Consider the following 19,672-nt stretch of genomic DNA (forward strand, 5'->3'; position numbering starts at 1 on the left):
CGAATCCAGCAACACATCAAAAAGCTTATACACCATGATCAAGTGGGCTTCATCCCTGGGATGCAAGGCTGGTTCAACACACACAAATCAATAAACGTAATCCAGCATATAAACAGAACCAAGGACAAAAACCACATGATTATCTCAATAGATGCAGAAAAGGCCTTTGACAAAATTCAACAACCCTTCATGCTAAAATATCTCAATAAATTAGGTATTGATGGGAGTTTTCTCAAAATAATAAGAGCTACCTATGACAAACCTACAGCCAATATCATACTGAATGGACAAAAACTGGAAGCATTCCCTTTGAAAACTGGCACAAGACAGGGATGCCCTCTCTCACCACTCCTATTCAACATAATGTTGGAAGTTCTGGCCAGGGCAATCAGGCAGGAGAAGGAAATAAAGGGCATTCAATTAGGAAAAGAGGAAGTCAATGTCCCTGTTTGCAGATGACATGATTGTATCTCTAGAAAACCCCATTGTCTCAGCCCAAAATCTCCTTTAGCTGATAAGCAACTTCAGCAAAGTCTCAGGATACAAAATAAATGTATACACCAATAACAGACAAACAGAGAGCCAAACTATGAGTGAACTCTCATTCACAATTGCTTCAAAGAGAATAAAATACCTAGGAATCCAACTTACAAGGGATGTGAAGGACCTCTTCAAGGAGAACTACAAACCACTGCTCAGTGAAATAAAAGAGGACACAAACAAATGGAAGAACATTCCATGCTCATGGGTTGGAAGAACCAATATCGTGAAAATGGCCATAGTGCCCAAGGTAATTTATAGATTCAGTGCCATCCCCATCAAACTACCAATCACTTTCTTCACAGAATTGGAAAAAACTACTTTAAAGTTCATATGGAACCAAAAAGAGCCCTCATTGCCAAGTCAATCCTAAGCCAAAAGAACAAAGCTGGAGGCATCACGCTACCCAACTTCAAACTATACTACAAGGCTACAGTAACCAAAACAGCATGGTACTGGTACCAAAACAGACATAGAGACCAATGGAACAGAACAGAGCCCTCAGAAATAATGCCACATATCTACAACTATCTGATCTTCGACAAACCTGACAAAAACAAGAAATGGGGAAAGGATTCCCTATTTAATAAATTGTGCTGGGAAAACTGGCTAGCCATATGTAGAAAGCTGAAACTGGATCCCTTCCTTACACCTTATACAAAAATTAATTCAAGATGGATTAAAGACTTACATGTTAGACCTAAAACCATAAAAACCCTAGAAGAAAACCTAGAAATACCATTCAGGACATAGGCATGGGCAAGGACTTCATGTCTAAAACATCAAAAGCAATGACAACAAAAGCCAAAATTGACAAATGGGATCTAATTAAATGAAAGAGTTTCTGCAGAGCAAAAGAAACTACCATCAGAGTGAACAGGCAACCTACAGAATGGGAGAAAATGTTTGCAATCTACTCATCTGACAAAGGGCTAATATCCAGAATCTACAATGAACTCAAACAAATTTACAAGAAAAAAACAAACAACCCCATCAAAAAGTGGGCGAAGGACATGAACAGACAGTTCTCAAAAGAAGACATTTATGCAGCCAAAAAACACATGAAAAAATGCTCATCATCACTGGCCATCAGAGAAATGCAAATCAAAACCACAATGAGATACCATCTCACACCAGTTAGAATGGCAATCATTAAAAAGTCAGGAAACAACAGCCGTTGGAGAGGATGTGGAGAAATAGGAACACTTTTACACTGTTGGTGGGACTGTAAACCAGTTCAACCATTGTGGAAGTCAGTGTGGCGATTCCTCAGGGCTCTAGAACTAGAAATACCACTTGACCCAGCCATCCCATTACTGGGTATATACCCAAAGGATTATAAAATATGCTGCTATAAAGACACACGCACACGTATGTTTATTGCGGCACTATTCACAATAGCAAAGACTTGGAACCAACCCAAATGTCCAACAATGATAGATTGGATTAAGAAAATGTGGCACATATACAGCATGGAATGCTATGCAGCCACAAAAAAGGATGAGTTCATGTCCTTTGTAGGGACATGAATGAAGCTGGAAACCATCATTCTCAGCAAACTATCGCAAAGACAAAAAACCAAACACCGTGTGTTCTCACTCATAGGTGGGAATTGAACAATGAGAACACACGGACACAGGAAGGGGAACATCACACACCGGGGCCTGTTGTGGGGTGCGGGGAGGGTGGAGGGATAGCATTAGGAGATATACCTAATGCTAAATGATGAGTTAATGAATGCAGCACACCAACATGGCACATGTATACATATGTAACAAACCTGCACGTTGTGCACATGTACCCTAAAACTTAAAGTATAATAAAAAAAAAGAAACCGTGTCTCTATTTTTTTAAGTATGTTTTTTTAAAAAAAAATTTTATTTTAAAAAAATTTTTAAAAAATATCATTTTATACATATAAATACAATTTTTAAACATTTTAACAAAAATATAATACATTTAATCTATAATAATTTGTCATATCTCTACCAACATCTTAAAATTTTGTTTGTTTGTTTTTTGAGACAGAGTTTCACTATTGTTGCCCAGGCTGGAGTGCAATGGTGTGATCTCAGCTCACTGCAACCTTCACCTCCCAGGTTCAAGCGATTCTCTTGCCTCAGCCTCCTGACTAACTGGGATTACAGGCACCTGCCACCATGCCTGGCTAATTTTTTGTATTTTTAGTAGAGACAGGGTTTTACCATGTTGGCCAGACCGGTCTTGAACTTCTGACCTCAAGTGATCTGCACCTTGGCCTCCCAAAGTGTTAAAATTGCAGGCATGAGCCACTGTGCCTGGCCAGGATTTTTTAGTATAAGCAGTCAAAATAATGAGTCTTGAAAATTACTTTTTCTGATTACAGAATCACTTTGTGTTCACTACAGGAAACTTGTAAAATATAAAAAGAAGAAAAGAATGTCCCATAATCTTACCAACTAGAAACAACCATTGTAACCATTTTATTTCTTGTATGGGTACTATCTTACAGTTAGTAAGAATACTATTAATTAATACTTATTAACCACTTCCTTTGAGCTATCCAGCTAAGAGTTTTCCAAACATTTTCATTTTACCTTTACAATAATCCTATTCAAGTAGTAAGTGAACATTTTACAGTTGTGTCAAGTAGGGTTTAAAGAGGTTAGGAAATGTGCCTAAGGTCACAGAGATAAGTGGTAGAGCTGAAGCCGGCATCCTTGATCACTATACTATACCACACCACCATCAATGTACAGATAGAGACAATGCCATACACTACTCTTTGCTCCTAAAATTATAAACACAATTTTTAGATGGCTATTTAATAACAGCACTTGGATATATAGTAACTTTACTGACTCACTCCTCTCCTGGATCAGATTATTTTCATATTGTATTCAGTATAGTGTGATTCATTCAATATAAAAAATAAAAATTCCATAAATGCAAGACTTGCTTGTCCACTTCTAAATTTAAATTCAAATATATAATTCAACTTACTCTTTTACTGAGGCAAATAACTGGCCACATACTGCAACCTAATGTGCAGCAGCAACAAAGGCAGCCACAAAGTAGCCAACGTACATTAACAGGAAGGTTCTTCTTAAGACAACTGTTAACTCTGTTGATGCTGGCTTTAAATTCTTCAGGAGCTACCTAAAGAAAAATTTTAAGAAATAATAACAATGCAATATTAATGTCAAAAAACATAACTGATGAGCATACTTTTTTCTAATTTTCTCAGAAAAAAACTTTCATTTTGAGGCATACAAATAGTACATAAATGAGACACTCACTTTTCCAGTTAACGAAGAAGGGAATTCTGATTCAAATTTGTTGCTCAGTCCAAATCTGTTTTTAAAAATAAGAAGAATATGTTATTACATGTTATTGTTGCCAAAAATGTAGACCATTTAATTTAAAGGTCAAGTCAATAGAAAGCATTTTCACATACAGAGGAAGTTTGAGACATAAAACGGAAGTTTGAGATAAAATAACTGTAATAAGCAATTTATGAAATGTAACAAGCAATTATTTTAGCAGTTAAATGGAAACTTTTGCATAATGATAAGGGGCTGAATGTTAATTAACCAGCAGTATGTAAACAAAAATAAAAATGGTTCATTTAATTTGAGCTACCTACCACCTTTATATCTTAAAAAGTAACTACAAAGCATATTATTTTAATGGGTGGGATAGCGATTTTTTCCAGCTTTTAATGTTATTGGCGGAAACAAACAATAGCTGTGAATTTTAGCAGGTGTTCTACACAAGCAATAAGATGAGAAGGAAAAATGCAGGAAAAAGAGTGGGGAGGGGAAGAATAAGGAAAAAGGGAGAGAAAAAATAAAAAAAGTAGGAATGGACAAAGTGCTACCAAGAACTGTCTTAGGTTCCATTCAACACCTATTTGTCAGTGCATTAAATGGTATGATAGAAAATGTAGACGTGTACTATACCGATATCTATTCCTATTACCTAAAAGACCTTTTCTTGAATCATGGTTAAAATATTCCATGGCTTTAGAATTGATAAAAGATTTAAACTATTTTCAAAGAATGGTAAATATAACAAGAAGATAAAAGACATAATAAAAACAACCTATTTTGCTTTTATCTATTAGAAGTCTACCAGTACTTGGAGAAAAGAGAATTCATTCAAATCACAACTACTGAGCACATTCCATGCAACACTTCAGTACAGGCTTTTATGGCTTTTACAGCTTCCTTTGTTTCCTTAAGAAACCACACACGAGACCAATTTTACTATAATTTGAGATAATTTTGAAAGTTCATGTAATACAATGTAAAGTTTTGAAGGGGGGACTCCAACTTTACACCTAAATCTAAATAGAATCTTCAAACAGGCTTGTTTTACTCATATCCCACATACATCCATTTCACTATCTCTATATTCCTCCAGTCTATAGTCATAACTCAGTGCAAACCACTCCAATCTGTTATCCTGCTTTCTCATGATCATCAAATTCAAGTTTATCTTTCCTGATAGACCTTTTCCATTCCAAACTCCTTTAACATTTTCCTCTGAAACCCTCAATCTGTTGATCTGCAGGTATCAGGATACCTCCTTATATCTTATCTTAAAAAACAAAACAAACCTTAAATACATACAGTCATGTGCCATCTAACAATGTTTCAGTCAGGACATACTGGAAGGTGGTCCCACAAGATTTTAATACTGTATTTTTACTGTACCTTTTCTATTTTAGATACACAAAAACTTACCACTGTGTTATAACTGCCTACAATACACAGTACAGTAACATACTGTACAGGTTTGTAGCCTAAGGGCTATGGGATATACCATATAGCCTAGATGTGTAGTAGGCTACACCATTTAAGTTTGTATACACACTCTGTGATGTTTGCACAATGATGAAATTGCCTACCGACCCATTTATCAGAATAGTCCCCATGGTTAAGCACCACACACTTGTATATATCTTCACTTTAACCACAAACCCTGTTGGAATGCCACTCTTTCCTTAGAAATCCTCAACTACAGTTCACTCCTGACCTTATCTATTCTAAAGAACTTTACCTCCTGCACCTCCATCTAATTCAGCAACCTACTCACTGTGATACATTCTGCATACTGTCATCACTTGGGACTGTATCACCTCTGAAATTCTGAACTGTAAAATTCTTCTCTTACCACTGCCATCAATCATTTCATTTCTCCCATCCTTACTAAGTTTGTTTTTTGGCCTCTGGTTGTAATTTATTGCTTGCCACCCCTCCATAGCTCCCTGCGACTCCATTTTCTTCCTTATTTGCCAGAACTACATAGTCAATCATTTTGAACATACTCCAACAAACACCTTTAATCATCTCTACAGTGTCCCTTGCCAACACAGGTTCAATTAAATTGTTTACTTTCTTCACACTGCCTGGAGCTACTGGAGAAAAATCACACTTATAAATGTATCACCATTAATAAATATATACATATAACATACATATCTTATTTCTAACCTCAGTGAGTATTATTATAACAATCTTTATCATCCCCAATAAGTTCCCTTTTCCATGCTCCGTAGTTGTTGTGCCTGTCTTTAGGTACTCCACTTTACCCTCACAACTAACATTTTTTTGCAAATAACCACAGTTGTCAACTCTGAGAGAAAAAAATGTCATTGAATATAAACTGCTTTACCTTCCCTCCCTTTTATTTTTGGATTTACTTATATATCTTCAGTATTTTTACCATCTCTCAATGGAGGAAAGCTTCCAAAAACTAACCATTTACTTCTGGGTGCATCTCCTCCAGTCTCCTCTGCAATTCACTGCATTTCTACCTCACTTCAGGCTCCTTAAACATAGCCGACACACCTGAATTAGTCTATCCATCAGAGGATGTGAATCCCTATTTCTTCTTCTCTCTCAATGTCTGATGGCATCTATTTCTTTCCTTCCTCAATTAATGTTTTGAAAGACTCCTTTACATTAACTATCTTTACATTATTCATTATTCAAACTACCACAATCCAGGCTTTCCTACACACTTCTTTACTAATAAGACTGTTCTCATCAGAGTAGTTGAAAACAACTCTTTTCAGCAAGTCTTCTTTCATATAGCATGCTTTCTCCTGGCAAAGAGCTTGAATGTCAGAATTTCTTATTTGGCACAGGCCACAGCAAATATCTCCTTTGCTATGTTTTTCATCCCTGCCAAAACCTTCTTTTTTTTTTTAATCCAAATCTAGACCAACCAAAATAATAGTATCAGGTAGAATTTTAGCAAGACCATCTTATTTTATTAAATGGATAAGAAAAGCCACACTTCTTGTTTGATAATATAACTGTAAAATATCACCTCTAATGATTTACTTTTGACATAAACCACTTAATTTTGACAATACCTTAGTTCTGGCTTCTTTTTTAAGTTCAGCAGGAGGCAGAGATTGTTAGAATGAAAATGGCATATATGTTTTGTTTTCAATTGACAGCATTATAAATGTACCTACAAGTTTACATAAGTTTTTGTATATGGTAAAAATAATTTCCTTTATTCTAAGATAAAGTACAATTGGCTCAGCACAGTATTAGAAAGGCCAAGTTTCATCCCATAAAATAATAATTTGATGTACTTGAAAGAAGAGCAATGATTCCTGCATTGAGTAGGAAGCTGAACCCCCTTCAGACTCTAATAACCAAACATTCTACTAATCCAAAAGCTAGAAGTAGCACTTGGATAATTTTTAAAAATATGATTTAAAGTAGGTGGCATCTTAATTCAGTTATCTACAAGACTAATTAAATTTAAAAAAATATTTTATGTTGGCAAGAAGGTCAAGATGGAAAAATATCACACACTGTCAATGGAACTACAAATTGTTACAACCATTTCAGATTAATTTGGCACTGAAAGTATTTATACCTTTGTCATAGTGTTTTCTCTTTAGAAATGTAATATTACCTTAAAAATAATTTGAAATGTGGATTAAATTTATGCATAAACAAGTTCATTGAATCTTTATTCACAAATATAAATATGTATCTATTTATAGCATTTTAGGAATGGTTAAGAAAATTATCTTATCTCAATATAACAGAATATTAAACAACCATTAAAAATGAAATTTGCAAACTAAAAACATGGAAATACCATTGAACATAAACTTATTTACCTTCCCTCCCTTTCATTTTTAGATTTACTTATGTATCTTTAGTATTTTTACCATCTTTCTCAAAGGAGGAAAATGTTGAAGAAGAAAATTCAATATACCGTGATATTAACTGAAAAGAACAAAACTCTTGCAAGTTGATAGAATTTTCGGAAGTGCCATCTGGTAGTATGTAAAAGGGGGTCTTAAAAAATATTTCTACCCTGGCTGTGTGCGGTGGCTTACACTTGTGATCCCAGCACTTTGGGAGGCCGAGGCGGGTGGATCACCTAAGGTCAGGAGTTCAAGACCAACCTGGCCAACATGGTGAAACCCCGTCACTACTAAAAATGCAAAAATAGCTGGATGTGGTGGTGGGCACCTATAATCTCAGCTACTCAGGAGGCTGAGGTAGGAGAATTGCTGGAACCCAGAGGCGGAGGTTGAGGTGAGCCGAGATTGCGTCACTGCACTCCAGCCCAGGCCGACAACAGTGAGACTCAGTCTCCAAAAAAAAAAAAAAAAAAAATTCCTACCCTTTGATCCAGTAATTCTACTTCCAGAAATGCATCAGGAGAAAATAGCTGCAGTGGCACAGATATGTTAATGAATAATCAAGTATTCTGTAGTGTTATTTTAGGGAGGGAGTATTAAAGACATTTTGTGTCATTTGTTGTTTTTTTAAATAAGAGCTATTTTTCAGTAATGTATAGTTGTTGCTAACTAAATAACTGACGAGTATTTTATTTTATTTTTTTGAGACAAGAGTCTCCCTTTGTTGCTCAGGCTGGAGTGCAGTGGCGTGATCTCATCTCATTGTAACCTCTGCCTCCCAGGTTCAAGCGATTCTCATGCCTCAGCTTCCCAAGTAACTGGGATTACAGGCACTCACCACCATGCTGGGCTAATTTTTGCGTTTTTAGTAGAGACGTGGTTTCACCATGTTGGCCAGGCTGGTTGCGAACACCTGACAAGTGATCCGCACGCCTTGGCCTCACAAAGTATTGGGATTACAGGCGTGAGCCACTACACCCGGAAGACAAATATTTTATAATGTACAATATCATCCTAATTTTGTTTTCTTATTTGAATATTTTATTTGGTAGTAACTAGGTATTTTAAGATAAGTAAACAAGGAAATTCAGGTTCACTAATCAATAGTTTTCTTGAACGCATTTCAATGTTTTCCATAGTGCAAGTACATATAATCCTCTGTCCTTCTTACTTCAGTTTTAACTTCTTCTGTGTTCCTTGTATCTCCTCATATTAACAATGTCTCTTGGCATTCACTACTGAACTATCATTTTAAATTAAGACATGTTTTGAACTCATAACGAATTTTGCTTTTTAAATGCAGAAATGCAAGAATCCACTGCTTCAACTTGTTTTGCCCTTAATCAAAAATATATGTTCAATGTTTCTTCTCTTCTGAGTTACAGTGGTATTTTTAACAATGAAATTTTTAAAACAGAAATATCTTATAATTAAATTAATTATAATACAACAATCTAAAAAGATGCTACACAGCTCAAAACCATGTATACTAAAGAGAGTAGTCTGTTACTCCGCATGCCTAACTAGGAACTCCCTATACTTTGGCTAATTAGATCACAAGTGGGCATCTGCTTTAAGAACAGCTAATCCCTGGGCTGGGTAGCAGCACATGGAATGGCAAGGCCACAGTCCTGCCTAACTTAGATAACATTAACTAATTCAATCAGCTCTCTCTTGAGGTATCTGAACATAAGACAAATAGATGGTAACACGCAGCGCTGACAGAGAGAGGGCTTAAATTGAAGTCAAGATGTAGTAAAGCCATCGATAATTAGAAGTCAAAATAAACTGAAGCCAATAGTAAGCAGAAACTGAGATCAGCAGACAAGTAATGATGGGCCAGATCGGGGAGGGTCTTGTAGAACATTAAAAGGACTCTGAAGGAGATGGGGAACCTTTGAGGGGCCTGATACAGAGAAAAGACTTGAACTGACTTATGTCTTAAAAGGATCACTATAGCAGATGTTACCAAAATGATTGTATAAGAGGAGAGGCAAAGGTGGAAAGGTGGAGACAGGGAAGAAAAAAATATATATATATATTTTTTGTAATTTAGATAGATTCTTGCTATGTTGCCCAGGGTAATCTCAAACTCCTGGGATCAAGTGATCTTTCTGCCTCAGCCTCCCATGTAGCTGGGATTATAGGTACATGCCACCATGCCTGACTTAAGAAATACATTAAGTGTAAGGCAGAAGGGAGACTGGCAATTCACTCCAGCCATGTAGGTGGCAAAATAGGGCCAGATTTTGAAGACAGAGCCAAGATGTCAAGACAGAATGGATGCAGTGAAAGAGAAAGAGGAAAATCAAGAATACATCAAAAAGTTTTTGATCTAAACAAACAGGGTCCTCGATCTGCCATCAACTGAGAATGGAAGGCTGCCGTTGAAGCTGATTTGGGGTGTAGATTATGAATTCCATTTTGGATATTCTGGATTCTGAGACATTCAACCCGTACAAATCTATAGATACAGAGAATTTTTTATGTTCCTACAGATATGACAAGACCTATGAGCATATGAACTAGAAATTTCAAACTGAACACACTGGTTATGCAGATGGCACATGAAGCGAGTGCTTATTTCCTAATGTTGAACTTTGAGCTCAATGAACTCAAATTTTTAGCTCGTTTTGGAGATAAAGTCATAACTATGGAAAAAAATTAACAGGCTTTGATGCATATAAATCATGCTTTATCTGGTTGATTCAACATATGTCTGAATATCAATGTAGCTCAAGGAGGATGGGATCTAACTGAAAGTATACTCTATTTATCCAAAAGATACAGAAACCCTGGAGTTGGAGATGTATATTTGGGTTTCAGAATAATTCTAAAAATTTTAACTCATAACCACATTCTGAACAATATTTGAGTTCATCTGGTTTTATGAAAGTTTAATCTCATTCAGGAAACTAGTGAAATCAAAGACTTAATTCTCTAAAGCATGTGTTAAATTTACTCTATCATAAATCTCATTATTACACATAGTCTTATAATAATCTAGCATTAGCATTTTATCAATTTTTAATTATTAAGGTTATAATTTCCACTATTAACAGATTAAATATGTTGTTAAGCAGTGAAAGTTATGTAAGTGTACACCAATGCACAGTATAACTAACTTCTGGCAATATAGGGATGCAGCTGATCTAACTTAACAACTTTTAAATTTTCTGTACTAAAGAAAAAAGGTTTTTGTATATCTGATTTATACATATTTTAGAATATTCTTCATACTTCTATAAATCTTAAGAGCAAAATAATGATGCTAAATTATGTTCATTTAAGCAAAATATATGGTTGAATTGGTTTACAATATAGACTAACAAAAATATTCATTTCAAGTAACATTTATAATTGAGTAGTTTAGAAAAGACCAAGAAAGGAGACTGGGTACATAGGAACTCCACCACTGAACTAACCAAGGCCCACGTTATGACTACAATGCAAGATCAAAGAGAATAAAACAAGAAGCTCTTGCAGGAAGCTCACTATATATAGTACATTCACTTTTTACCAATCAAAATAACAAAGTTAGGTTACCTTCAAGTCCAACCAACTCTATCCTAAGTAGATAGTGGGACAGAAAAAATGCTTCAGAACAAAAAAATTATTCTTCAGGGACACTGTGAGAACATTTCAGCTCCTATGGATGCAACTGGGTTTTAAATGTAAGATTCAAAAAACACAATTTTTTCCTCAAATCTAATGAATCATGTACTGAGGGCTGTCACATACCACACACTTTATAGCTAAAGGATATCACGTTTACGAGGGTTCCCACTTCAAAATCTATGATCTTGTGGGAAAGACTCTCTACTTTTGGCATGTGCTATTCTCTCGGCAAACTAGCTGCCCCAGCAGCAGAACAGAAAGTGCAGGTATGCCATCAAAATCATTCCCAGTGAACAGTAAGGGTAGCCAGTTATTTAACCTCAGCCTACACAAAGCTAAAATTAAAAAATAGACCAAAACACACATAACAACTGAGGAATTAGACAGCAAAAGTGGCCATTGCTATGTATTTCCATACCTCATAGGAAAAGCTGTGAAATTTGATGGTTTATACCCAGAACTGTAATAACTCCTTTAATCTAGAGATCAACACCCTAGCTGGGGCCACTACCATATCTTATGGAGGCTGCTTCAATAACCTTCTAAATTTCATCCTAATCCCTTTACAATCCTTTCTGGCCCCTACTGAACTCTCCAACCTCATTTTAAGACATTATCCCCTTTGTTCACTATATTCTAGCCATAATATAGAGGCATCCTTTCAGTTCCTCAGGCAAGTCAAGCTTGTTTTGGCTTGGAGTCTTGGCACCTGCTGTTCTCCAGATCCAGGGGCTCTTGACAGGACTCTTATCCTTCCTAAATGTTAGCTTCCTCAGAGAGGTTCTTCCTAATCACATTATTTTCAATCACAGGATCTCATCCATTTCCTTCACTGCAATTTTATCAGATAAAATTTGTCTATTAGCTGTAAACTCCATGAGGGCAGAAACTATGTGTGTTTCATTTTGGGTTTCATTATATACCCAGAGCCTTGTGCAATACCTGGCAGAAAAATGGGCATTTAACAAATACTCATTAAATTACTTATCAGGAAACCTCAATAAGACAGCTGATAATCAAAGATTAAGCAAAAAATACTCTGAGAAAACAAAATAAATATTGTAAAACCCAAGTACTAAAACCCAAGCATTGAAACCCAAGCATCTACATTCAACAATCAGAATGAACTTCTCTTACTTTATATGCAGTTCTAGTAAGGCTGGTTGGTTGTTTTGCTTCCAAGTACAGCTGACCAATTACAAAGACAGAAGAAAGCAAACCAAAAAGAACAGCCCACATATGAAATTTAAATGAAAGTGCCATTTAGAGAAGGTTCTCAAACTCCAACATACCTCAGGTCCACTAAGGCATCACTGTGTATCAATCTGATAGACGCTTTTGATTAAATGATTCCTCTAGTCAATTAGATAATTCTGATCTATGCTCAGAATATTGTTTTAAAGCAGAAAAGCATACATCACATTTTAGACTGACTTCCCACAAAATGGTAAAGAGTAACCAAAAAATGTGCATGCAGGGTTAAACATCAAAATATGTCATAAGTAATAATTTGTTGAATGCCTATTAATTAGATAAATTCTGACTCTCACATGTAACCTCTAAGGTGGATATTATCCTCTTTCGCAGATGAAAAAACTGAAGTTTGGAAAGGTTAATTTGCTTATGGTTACTGTTAGGAAGTGACTGAGAATTGAAACCAATTTGCCTGATATCAAAGACCACACTTTTTCCACAGTACCATCTATTACTTTCCAAATATGTCTGATAGAATCACATAACACTCTCACCAAAACTAAAAATCCCTAGACTCTTCCCTTCCAGACCCAATATTCTGATTGGGTCAAAAGTCACATATACACACACACACACACACACACACACACACACACACACACACACACACACACAATCTCACACAGAAGACACTAGAAGGATACTTAAGAGCATCTGTTGCTACATGTTATATTTAAAGCTTAATTTTATTAAGAATAAAATCTAAACAGCTTTATAGCAGATTAGAAACCTAAGCCAGACATAGCTATTAGAGATTTGAAAGATTTCTTTCTGAGTATACAGTTGGCCTAATATCCTGGACCTTTAACCTGCTGACAATATAAACTCCAGCTGGAATTCTGCTTTAGAGTAATACTATTATTTAAATTATTTAGAACAGTATTTGATTATTTAGTATCATAATAATTACATATAATTTACTTTTCACCATTTAATCCCTATTTTCCACTTAGCTAGTCATATAAAATTTTAAGTACTTATCAATTTCATATCCCTTGGTAGGCAAAAATCCAACACTGAACTCTTTGGACCAAATGTCATATAAATTCTCAAATTCAAATACAGTAAAAACTTTGAAACCTCAGTTAATTATCATATTTCTCATTTCTTCAAGAAAATCTATGCATTAAGAAGTTTTAGTAGTTGGTACAAATAAAATGCATAGAATTTTTTCTTCATATTACCAAAGATATGTATTATATCAAATTATCAAATTATAATCAAATTAATTTCCTCTCAAACTATATGGAATAAGAAAAATCTCTGGGAAGCCACCCATGGTGGTTTATACATACAATCCCAGCATTTGGGGGAGCTGAGGCAGGAGGAACACTTGAAGCCAGGAGTTCAAAACCAGCCTGGGCAACACAGTGAAGCCCCATCTCTACAAAAAAAAAAAAAATTAAAAAAAAAATTAGCTAAGCATAGCAGCGTGTGCCTGTGGTTCTAGCTACTTGGGAGATTGAGAAAGGAGGATCACTAGAGCCAGGAGGTCAAGGCCACAGTAGGCTGTGATCAGGCCACTGCCCACCAGCTTGGGTGACAGGGCAAGATTCTGTCTATAAAAAAAGAAAACAAAAATCTATGGAGAAAAAAAAAAAAGAGTTATAAAAAAAAAACTACCTTAATTTGATAATTTCCTCACAATTACCAGATTTCATTTTTTAAAACAGAGGAGCCATTTTCAATGTGGTAAGTATTCTATAATAGAATATTGTTTGCCTTTGTTAGGAGGTGCAGAAAGAGAAGAAAACAGTGATTCATTTGGCAATTCTAACAAAATCCAAAGACGTATACAATTACTTCATTCATTTAGGAAATATTATAGGAACTATAATATTCTGGACACTATATTAAATAGTAAAGAAAGATCAATAAACATGACCTCTGCCCTCAAGAACTTACAGCCTGTGGAGATATATCAATGAAGCCTTCAAAAATTTCAAAACAGAAAGCTTAATCTTTAGAAATAAATAGAATATGTCTTAAATATTATGCTGGGTGGGAGAAAGAAGTAGGAATTATAAAGTTTAACAAAATTGTTTTATTGAAATGATTCTGTAATTTGGCAACTCACATTCAGGTCTCTTACTGCTAACCACAGCATCTAGTAGCAGTCCTGAAATACTGACACATTTCAAGACAATTTTTTACTAACTCTACCATTTGAAAGATCAATAAACACTAAGGTGTACTTGTGATGTCTCTTATTCAAAAATCATATTCCATCCCAATGTAGTTCCCAAACATTTTCAAGTCACATTTCTAAATCTTTAATCTTCCATAACATATCTGGAATGAAAACAAGCAAAAAGTGGTTTCCGACAGCCATTGATAAAAACTAGTGTTGAAGGATAAGGAATTATTTGTGGAGATGGTGAGATTACACCTCAGAAGAGAGTACATGAAGACATGGTAAAATTACAAGAGAATAACATCCGAAACAAATCTCAGCAAAATAATTTGGCTCTAGGACAGGGCTTGAGTTAGAAGTCAAAGATTATACATACTCTAGGAAAGCCCCAAGTTTGATTCTGATACAAGAAGGGTAGAAAGTGGAGATGGGAGCAAATAATGTCTGTTATAATGATAGATTACCTAGGAAATATTGGCCTAAAACTACTTATAAATTCTAACTTTTAGACTGACACATCCTTTAGAGTTATCACTGTGACAAATGAAACTCTTCAATAATGATCAACATATTTTGCAAATATATTTTGAAGCTTAAGGAACTCCATAATTTTAAAATATTAACCAATCTGGTCAAGACTACCTAATAGTCTTTTTACAGTATTACTGTTTATTTTAGAAACTATTTTTCCTCATCGTCAATTATATAAGAAGTCACCACGAAAGCAAAAAGGAAATCTACTTTTAATTGAATGGTGAGTGTAAGCCTTTTAGGTTACATGTACCTAAATATTACGCAATAATAGGAATTTATCATTTATTTTCCTTCCTTCCAATACCACTTTCCTCAAAATACGCTTCTGCACAAGATTTCCCCATATTGCTACCTAGAAATCTAACAATGAAGGGAAATACACTTAAACAGAAGAATGTCAGAAAAGAATACTGACCATGAGAGAGGTATAAAAAATAAGTCTGATTTGGGGGTCAAGAGGAAAACATTTGTATTTAAAAAAAAGGAAAACATTTGTATTAAAAGCCACTTTAAAGCAGACTTTAGGCAAATTAAACGTTGCATCCTATGTCACAAAATCTGATTATGCCTAGAGACTAACCTAGAGAATGAAGGCAACTTACTTTCTCACATCACCACAATGACATGCCAATCACATCACGTGAGAATACAAGTTTCTAAAATAAACAGTAATATTGTAATATATTAAAGTAGAAAAAAAGAGCAGAAATAGTCAACTGTAAAGGGCTACTCAAAAGTTACATCTGTGAAAAACATATGGATTGATCTATATCCTTCTAGACTGATCTAGACTACAGATGATTCAGTTTACATGGTCAATTATTTTCAAATTGGTAAGGGAAGACTGCTCTGATCAGCACCTAGTAAAAAAAAAAAAAAAAAAAGGTGGGGGAGGGGGTGTTAAATTTAGCCAGTCTCACTACAACTGTTCTAATAGCTCTTCCCATTTATATTTAAAGCAAGAAAAATTGAATGTGCTCAACAGTTATAGTAACACATATGCACCAATTCTAAAAACCTTTAGAGGTGCTAACTGGGCTACCCACTGGCATGGTGTGCTAGTGTGCCTGGGAATTATGCATGACAGAGCCATGTTTAAAAAAAAAAGTTTTGTATTACTACCTCTGTCTCCACAAAACAGGCTTAAGTTTTCAATGCAGAAAGATCCTTATTATCATCAAAATACTTCAAACCAGTAATTTAAGCACGTACACATTGCTTAGATATGGAAAAATAAGACTAAGGTGAATCACTGTTATGTTTGACAATGGCAGTTCTAATTTTTCAGTACTTTGTTTTACACCTGTTTCTCAAAGTGGAAAACTATATCTGAGGAGGAGAATAATAAAAACTAGTATCTATTGAACATAGTACCACACACTGCAATAAATTCTTTTCATGTACTATCTCATTCAATCCTTAATAATCTTAAAAGGTATCGACTGTAACTATCCCCATCTCAACTAAAGGTCACGAATAAACAATTTATCCAGGAAGTAGCTGAGATAGATTTTAACCCAGAGCCTAGAACCAAGATAAATGGGAGAAGAAGGAAGTTGCTGAGGAAAATCAGAGATTTAACTCACAATATAGAAAGGCATACTGTTTATTGATGATAGATAGTCCCTCCCTATAACCTGGAATAGTTTTCAATCTTGGCTACACATTAGAATCACCTGTGAGATTTTATTTATTTATTTATTTATTATTTTAACTATCCATGCCTAGGACCCTCGCTTAGTATTTGGCCTTCAACCGGCCCGGGGTGGAGCAAAAACAAGGGTCTTTTTTGAAAGACACCCAGGATTCTAATGGACGGCTAAGTTTGAAAACCATTAATAATTATTTTCTACCCTATTAACCTCTCACGTAGCCAACTACAATCAAGTTTACTGATTACCTAGGTTCTGAGCACTTTGCCCACTATTGCATTTTCCACTTGCCCAACAAAGTGCTTAGCTTTTCTTCTCCTTAACAGAGGAAACATTACAACTACAGTGGCGCCTTTTTAAATGACAAAATTCTCTAGCTTTTCTTTGACATGAGGAATGTAGAAGGAGGGATAGATGGCATGACAAAGTTTGGAAATCACTTCTTTAAGTATCCACATACTCCTTAGGCTTAAAACAATGCAAAAAGGTCCTAAAAGTCAAAATAAAATCAAATGGCAGGTTATGAATTCTGTGATATATGTTAAAAGTTTAATATCCATGATATTTGGTTATATTTCTTAAGCTGGTGACAACACTAAGAAAGTATTATTGTGGTGAATTAAATTCCACTGTCTTGTCACGGTGCTGTGATGGCAATTATGCAGTGTTTTTACCCTGTTAAGTCACCTTAATATAAACTAACAGGTGCTAAAAAATCAAAGCATTACATAAGCATACTCAAACAACAATATGGCTGGTCATATGAGAAATGCAATTATTTTGCTGACAAACTTATATGAGAAGTCTTACTGTTTCCCTAAGTTATTCACAGCACATCCCACTCACTCTTCACCAAAATATAATGAAGACTATTCCAGACATTCTCAGACTTGCTGGCTCTTTTATTTTACTGAAAAGGTGAAGAAGTACACAGATACCTGACAAGTATGGAAGTTTGATCTATGATTTGAACAAGAGATCTAAAATGAGAGAGTATCAATATATCAAGTGGTCCAAAACTGTGGACTTCATAGAGAAACATTACAAAACTTCCTGCTTCCGGACAGCTCATTATTTGGTTCAAGTCTTCACATTCCTTTATTTGTCATGGTCTTTCCGAAAGCTTTCATTCCTTATTAACACCAGACTTTTAATGCTACTAGTGGGACTTTCCAAATTAAGAAGCCCCAAGTTCGTGCCCCAAGGAGGAGCTTCAGGACTACAATTTTCCCTCAGTAACCTGAGCAGAGTGTATGTCCCTCATGCAGTTTTGTTGTTGTTGTAAACATATTTCTCTCTGTATATCTTAAATTTGTGTTCAACTATATATTTTTATCACGTACAATTGCAAGAACTTGCATTAGTTTTGCGGAAATTTGTGGAAAAACTGGGAGACCTGTGGGTATGTGTGAAATAGACGAAACGGAGCTTCGCTGCCAATTGTCACTGGGGTCTCACACGGCCCAGATCTGGCCTCTGAGCCATGTCACTGGGTGCAAAGGCACAGACAACCACAGGATAACTGGGCGAGAAAACAAGGAGGCTCCCCGTCAATACACGTACTTCTACCTTGAAGGGGAAAGGTGGCCCGCAGGGCAGACCCTAATGAAAACCCGTGCCTTCTGGGATCGTCACATCGCCCGGGCCTGTAGGGCCTGCTAAAGGGGTGTGTGGAGGAGGAAGGACAGCGTCCGTCCCCACTTCGGAGACGCAAACAAATGAAAATAAGCCAAGTTCTCACTTCCTGGTCGCCTACTCTTTCCGAAGGCCCCCGACACCAGACGGACACAGGGGAAACGGGGCTCCCGTGGAGTAACGGGGCCCACCCCAGCCCGCACCTCCCGCCCTCGCCCTCCTCCGGGCCTTACACGGTGACGTGACCGGAGCCGCGGACGACCACCGGGTCCGGCGAGTACTTGAGCAGCTGCTCCTCCAGGGCCCGCTCCTCGTCCTCCTCTTCCTCATAGATTTCGTCGAAATCCGCCATCCTGAGCCTCCGAGCTCCCCTGCCCAAAGGGCCTGACTCCTGGGGTTGGCGCCGGGGTACCGGCGGGCGAGACGGCGGAGGCTGAGGGGAGTCGCCGCTGCCGCCGGCTCCGAGGCCGCGGAGTTCGCTGTCGGCTGTCTAGGCTCCGGCTACAGAGGAGATGGGGTCTGGACCGTTGCCGCCACCGCCGCCGCCATTACCATCAGCAATAACAACAACACAATGTCAACATCCGCCCAGAGGCCGACACCTCCACAAGCACAGCCGCCGCTGCCGCCGCCGCAGCAGCAGCAACTCAGGCAACCACAGCAACAGCCCGAGCCACCCGCAGGGGAGCAGCCGGCTACGGCATCGCGAGACTTCCCGGGCCAACGGGCGAGCGGGCGCGTGCGTGGGCGCGTGGGCGCGCGGACCGGCTGGCGGGCGGGCGGGCGCGCGCACGTGCGGCCTCGCGCGCTCCCAGGCCGCCGTCTTTCCTCTGCTTCCACCAGCCGACGGCGACTGGGGCGAGCGCTCCCGCCGGCGCGGCCCCGCCCGCCGGCTTCTGGGTGGCGTACCCTGGGGGCGGCGGCTCCGCTGACTGGAGGCCGCGACCTGCGACTCCGACAACGCAGCTGGGAGTGTCCAGTGGGACAGGCAGTTCCCCAAAGTCATCTCTAACCAAAACAAACAACTGAAAAGAAAAGCCCTGGCTGGAATAGACACATTTTTGTGCGTGTCATTGCCAGTTTATCTAATAATCGCATCTCGCTTTTCCTCAGGTTTTGCGTCTTAGGATGAGTACCAGAGTC

General features: G+C 37.2%; 1 protein-coding gene across 2 annotated transcripts in view; it reads right to left on the reverse strand.

Annotated features, from left to right (window-relative positions):
• CHIC2 (cysteine rich hydrophobic domain 2) overlaps window positions 1–19,267 on the reverse strand; it is a 58,476-nt gene extending 39,209 nt beyond the window's left edge. Inside the window, exons 1-3 of one of the 2 annotated variants that reach the window (XM_032151252.2) lie at window positions 18,763–19,267; window positions 3,819–3,873; window positions 3,607–3,678 (exon numbers count right to left, since the gene is read on the reverse strand). In XM_032151252.2, coding sequence (XP_032007143.1) covers window positions 3,607–3,678; window positions 3,819–3,873; window positions 18,763–18,881 — 246 coding nt within the window. In that variant the 5' untranslated portion in view covers window positions 18,882–19,267. Of the gene's footprint in view, window positions 1–3,522; window positions 3,679–3,818; window positions 3,874–18,762 lie in introns of both variants that reach the window. The other variant, XM_032151247.2, reaches the window with a different exon arrangement.
• Window positions 19,268–19,672: the final 405 nt, after the last annotated feature.

Source organism: Hylobates moloch, unplaced genomic scaffold, assembly GCF_009828535.3.
Source record: "Hylobates moloch isolate HMO894 unplaced genomic scaffold, HMol_V3 SCAFFOLD_2, whole genome shotgun sequence".
Taxonomy (NCBI): domain Eukaryota; kingdom Metazoa; phylum Chordata; class Mammalia; order Primates; family Hylobatidae; genus Hylobates; species Hylobates moloch.